Raw genomic sequence first — 6,182 nt, forward strand, 5'->3', positions numbered from 1 at the left:
TTGAAGTATGTCTTGATTTTTGTATTTGAGTTTGTTATTAAAATTTGACCCCCCGACTAAAATAATTTAGAAGAAAATCAAAATGTGAATTTTTCTGGAGAGCAGTGATGGGCTCCAAGCTTTGGTTGTGATATGGAGAAGCCTTAAATGGGTAGGTATGTAATATTTTTATTAAATAATTTTTTTTTTAAATTGAGTGTGTTGGAATTTATGGACCAATGAGATATGATGGATTGACACCAATTGTATTGTTTTGATTTTTTACAGCAAAAGTGTTAGTTTTTACGATGAACATATATTATGTGTTATGATTGAACTGCATAAATTTTGTATTTGTTAATTATTTTTTACTCTTTCGGATGGTTAATTTTTCACAACAATTATATTTAAGTATAAGGAACAACTTTTGTTTTATAATTAATTCATTTTTATTAGTCAAATCTTAACAGAGGATTGGAAAAAGAGAATAAAGAAACAAAATGAACTATTTGATGGGGCATCAAAGTAACTTTATAATGGAAGGGCCAATGGAAAGTGAGTGCTTCACAACACAACGTAGGCCAGCTCCCAGCTAGGAGGCAACTGTCTGTGCAGTGCAGTCTAGGGGAAGTTGCAGTGAAAAGCTGGGACTCCTATCACTTAAAGGCAAAGGGATGGAGTGATTCATATCCATCACTTTGTAACTTTGGGATTTTATGAGTTTGGGTTTTATTTATTTATTTATTTTTATGATTTAGAGATTTAGGTTTCTTTCGTCTAGTTTTGAAAGAGATCGATCTTTCCCCTTGATTTAATCTCCAAAAATTCGAATGTATAAGTTTATATACTTTCAACCAGACACATGATCAGTTTTTAATAAATGAGGCATTTCTACCTCCACTAGAAGTTAATCTCCGTTATATCTAACAAAACTTGGGAACTTTATCACTTGCATCAAACCGTCAAATTTTAACACTTAAAAAAGGGAAAGGGTTGGAGTGATTCATATCCACCACTTTGTAAGTTTGGGATTTTATAAGTTTGGGTTTTAATTTTGATAATGCTTTGGGTTGTTTTCTTTTAAGATATCAACTTTAAGGTTTTAGGGTTAGTTATTTGTGTCAAATAATAGTATATATTATTTATTAATAGCATGTATATATATATTATATTATATATCCTAATCACCCTTTTTGTTACTAATCACATTAACTAAATTGACAATACATTTTTTGAACTATGATCCTTTGGTCTAGACACCCATTGAACTTCAATTTTTTGTCAAATTTGTTCTTGAATTTTTTCTACAAGGCAGGGACGCTCTTATGTAAACAATGAAGTTAATTAAACTAATTTAAATAAATATTATATATGATTTTTATTTAATTAAGTCAAATTTAATGTAAAAAAGAACAAACCAATCATTATCTTTAGCTAATGAAATGGATTTTAACAAAGGAAGAGGGATGGATGGAAACCAACTCTTGGTTATGAATTTAGATATATTTTTTAATTTTATTCTTTATTTGCATTAAATTTGACTTAATTGAACTTAATGAAATAGACAGTAGAGACAATTTTAACTTAATTTAGTTTAATTATCATTCTTTCTTATGGATGAAGTATGCCATTTCGAAAAAGTTCAGGAATTGATTTGATAAAAAATAAAAACCCATTTGATTGAAGGCTTATTACATATTTGGGTTTTGGTCTTTTTTTTTTTTTTTCGTATTCTTTTAAATAGAAAAAAAATTACAAAATAGTTGAAGGTCCATATGAAATTGACCCATTTGATTGAAGGTTTATTACATATTTGGGTTCTGGGCCCAACCCAATCCAGCACAAGCGTTGCCAAGAAGGCCTCAAGCACTTGGCCCAATCTGTCTGAAGTTTATGACTTTTGAAAAGATTAACATAGATAAGATAATTAGATAAGTATAAAACCAGTTCCGACTTAAATAGGATTTTTTTTTTTTTTTTTAACGAAAGGAGACATTTTCTTTCAAAGGGGAAAATTTTATATATTAAGGTTTGTGGTAAAATTTGACAATCCATAGACTAACTCAAGTTATGGGCCTGACCCAATCCCACAAAATCTCAGGCCCATGGCTTAATCCATCCAAATCCAACTTTCAATTTTGAAGAGAATTACACGGCTAGATTAGATAAACACAAAATCAGTTTGAATTCAAATAGGATTTGCATGAATGCGAGAGAACGTAGGATATGTGGCACCTCATAAGTCATAGCACAACTTAATTAGATAATAATTAACGAGTCACCATTGGGCACCTCATTTATTTATATATGCTCATTATTATTCTTAATTCTCTGCACACACACACAGCTTAGGGTTTTCGCTCTCTGGAGAAGATGGCCAAAGTGAACTTCTGGTTCGTGACGTTCGTGTTGGCTGCATGGCTCGCCATGGCTGCGGGCAAGGATCTGAGCAACTCACCTACGCCTTCCCCTTTTCCGTCTCCATCAATGTCGCCGGCGCCCAGCGAGTACTGCTCGACTCTGATATACAACATGGTGGACTGCGTCACGTATCTGGCCGTCGGAAGCAAAGATACGGAGCCGGAACCGTCGTGTTGCGCCGGCCTGAAAGAGGTCGTCTCCGTCGACGCCGAATGCATATGCGAGGCCTTGCAAAGCAGCATCGATCTGGGCTTCGCCATTGACATGAACAAGGCCTTGTCGCTGCCTTCTGCTTGCTCCCTCTCCGTTCCCAATCTCAGTACCTGCAACCGTGAGTCATCGTCAACCTCTCTCCCTTTCGTTCTCAACCTTTTGGTCTTTATATAATAACCATGATTTTACGTTTTGCTTCCATGCAGTCCCTTTTACCATCTCCCATTACGTCTTCTCTAACCTTACAGCAATCTCACCATTTATAGTTTAAACTCAATCCCGTGTTTGTTGCTCCATTCATAGAGTTCTTCACATTGTGTTTTATATATTTTGTGGGTGACTCTCTGATTCAGTCCTTGAATCTTGTATTTATTTGCATATCATGATTGTGTTTATTCAATTAATTAATCATTAATAATTTTGTTTTTGCTAATTTTTGTAGCTAATCCTTCACCCCTGGTACCCGAACCCGCCTCAGCCCCAGAATCTCCGATTGCCCCGGCCCCGGGAAGCGGCGGCGGAGGAGGAGGAGCCGGTGAATCTCCGGCGTCATCTCCCGTGAATTCCGGCGTAGATGATCACTCCTCGGCTGTTCATTACAGTTTTCTGGTTCTTATGTTGTTTCTTTATTTTTGTTCATATTATAACTAGGTTTTAGCACATGATTATGGTTTCTTCATTGATCTTCAATTCTCGTGGGACATAATGTTCGTTATGTGCATGGTTTTAGTATTCTTTAGGCCCTTTAATTTGTGCAGTAGTTAATTGGTGTCTATTTGGTCTTGTCACAAACTTGAAATTCACTCTCTTTGGTGGCCATTTTATTGGTCTTATTATTTGGGTACGTACTTTGATCTTAACTTTTTAAAGTTACATTTTTTTTTGTATTTCATATCCCATTCATATTAATATATAATATATCAATACATGAATATCATTAAAAATGTCACAAATAAACATCTAAATAACATCTTCATTTGAAATTACAATTAAATATATCTTATTTCACTTAAAAAAGGGAAACAATAGGTGTTATTTGAAGCCAAATCTTGTTATTTCATTTGTGATTGATCTCTAAATACTAATTTGAAATGAAATAATTAATTTAAAATGTATTTTAAATTTTTTTTTTATCTAATCACAATCTTAGTAAATATTATATATATATATATTTCTTAAAAATAATTTGAACATTGTGTATATATATTTGTAATTGCTCTAGCATTCTTTCTTTTTTTTCTTTTTGATAAAAAGTGAGAATTTGCTATTAGAAGATTATCTACTAGTCTTCATTTTACTAATATTAATAAAAACACCAAGTCAAATCAAAGCATCGGTTGAAATTCCCTTTTTATCGCTCTTTGACACTTTGACTCAACTCGCCTTCTTAGTTTGGATTAAAAAAAAAAATTGTGCATATTGGCTATATATAATCGGCGAAAATTCAATTCAATCTGTTTTATATTTTTACTCCAATTAATTTTTGGTTTTCATTGAAATTATTTTTAAAAATAATGTTATTTATTATTAGTAAATAATAATACAAATACAATATATATAATATATTATTAAAGTTTAAATTAATTCATTCTTGTTTAGATTTTTTATAAAAAAATTATTTAAATAATATATATGCCCATATTTATTTAAAATTTCATAGTAAAATATTAAAAAAATATTTAAAATCAATTAGGACTGAACCAATTTGGTTCGATGTTTAATTCAAAATTCTTAAAAATTCTCCCGATGTGATGTGATCTAATCTAAGACGAATCAGATCAAATGAAGACTCCTATGATATTATCTCTTTGCCTATGGTTGGTTGTGAGAGAAATTGGAGTTTGGTTGAGATGTGAGGCCACCATTTTTACACATGCAACAAATGAACAGATTATTTATGCACCATAAAAAATAAATAAATAAATAAAACCATTTCAAAATATTGACAGATAATAAATTTTTGGCCATCCATTCTAAAAGCCATGACATTTTTCATTTTTATTTTTTTGAGAAAATCATCTTATGTTGATTTTTCACCATTTTTAATTAAGAAATATATATATAAATATTAATTTTACATTAATTAAAATAAAATTAGCAAATTTTATTAATTTTCTCATAAAATCTAGATGATAATTTGAATGGTAAAACTACTTTCTGTTCAAATCTTATCCTGTGCTACATTTTAGGGAAAGTACAAAAAAGGACCTGATCTGTTATAATTATTGGTTGGGGGTTGGTTTCCTAGGCAGATAAGAACATATCCCAACTACTTCGTATTTAAAGCCTGCGGGCAGTAGCCAGTAGCCAGTAGCCAGTAGCCAGTAGGGCCAGAAGTATCTCCATTAGGAAAGATGAGAGGGTAAAAGGGTAAATCACTTTGTTGTGTTCTTCCTATTTTTGCTTCTAATAAACGAAAAACATATTAATAAAAAGCTTATTTCATAGAACCAAATTAAAAAAATAAAATTTAAACTAAATTAATTTAATTACATTAACTTAAATTAAAAATATATATATTTTAAGTAAGTCAATGTCAATCTTTCTATTTTTACCGAATACTAATATTAATAGTTGATCAAATTCGTTAGTTACCAGCCATTTAAACATATCATCAACAAGAACCTTCAGTTGTGGGGCATATATGTCAATTATGAAGGCCGATGGTTTATGAAAGGGAATTTTGTGTATTAAGTCCATAGTTAAGGGTTAAGTGTAATTTAAGCATAAATGAGGGGTAAAAGGAGAGCATATTGAATTAGTTTGTTTACATAAGGTAAGGCCAAGATGGAAGGAAGGCATATGCATGCACCTAACTCCCAACCATAAGCGGACTCACAGGTCCCATGCACATTTATAGCTTCTCCCTTCTCTTATTATCATCACTTTATTATAATAATAATAATATTAATTGTTGCATATTATGTAAAAAATATAAACATATATATATATATATATATTATACAGCCAATGCACAATCATATAAAAGAAAATTCAATTAGAGATTAACTTAAGATATGCTGTGTGACAGGAGAATAGGATAATTTAATTATGCTTGTATACTCAAATCTCATTTAATAAAGAGTGAAATATAACGCTGTTACATTATAAACAACATTATTATATAAAATTTACGTGAAAATATGTGATCTTCTGGAGCCGATTTTAAAGAAGGGTTGGTGGACTGAATGAACCACCCACAACCCATCTCTGCCAGCAAAGAATAAGAGAGAGAAGAAAACACAGAAAACAGTGTTCATACCACAAAACTCTATTTTATGAAAGCGAAGGCAACATCATGTTGTGTTTATACGCAATTATTCTATTATGATTTTACCAAAAAACCATTTATATAACTTAAATTCATAATTTTTTAATCACAGAAAAGCAATTTTATCGTCAGCAAGAAGGTTTGTTCTCAATTTTCATGATCAGATATGGAAGTGTGTGTGTGTGTACATATATATATATATAGAGAGAGAGAGAGAGAGAGAGAAGGGTGGGTAGCTGGGAGCTACTACAGAGAGGAGGGGGCAGGTACCACCACGTGCCGGCTTTCATTAAAAGCC

General features: G+C 31.5%; 1 protein-coding gene across 1 annotated transcript; it reads left to right on the top strand.

The window, feature by feature from the left end:
• The first annotated feature begins 2,367 nt into the window (after positions 1-2,367).
• On the top strand, positions 2,368-3,347 carry LOC127807204 (non-specific lipid transfer protein GPI-anchored 11-like). The gene is made up of 2 exons (XM_052344880.1): positions 2,368-2,731; positions 3,056-3,347. Exons 1-2 carry the CDS (start codon positions 2,407-2,409, stop codon positions 3,262-3,264), a joined length of 534 nt encoding a protein of 177 aa, XP_052200840.1. The 5' UTR covers positions 2,368-2,406; the 3' UTR covers positions 3,265-3,347.
• Positions 3,348-6,182: the final 2,835 nt, after the last annotated feature.

This window comes from Diospyros lotus, chromosome 8, assembly GCF_014633365.1.
Source record: "Diospyros lotus cultivar Yz01 chromosome 8, ASM1463336v1, whole genome shotgun sequence".
Lineage (NCBI taxonomy): Eukaryota > Viridiplantae > Streptophyta > Magnoliopsida > Ericales > Ebenaceae > Diospyros > Diospyros lotus.

Coding starts and splice junctions, on each gene's coding strand:
- LOC127807204 (XM_052344880.1), top strand. CDS start 2,407: ATGGCTGCGGGCAAGGATCTGAGCAACTCACCTACGCCTTCCCCTTTT. Junction 2,732..3,055: donor CAATCTCAGTACCTGCAACC/GTGAGTCATCGT, acceptor TAATTTTTGTAG/CTAATCCTTCACCCCTGGTA.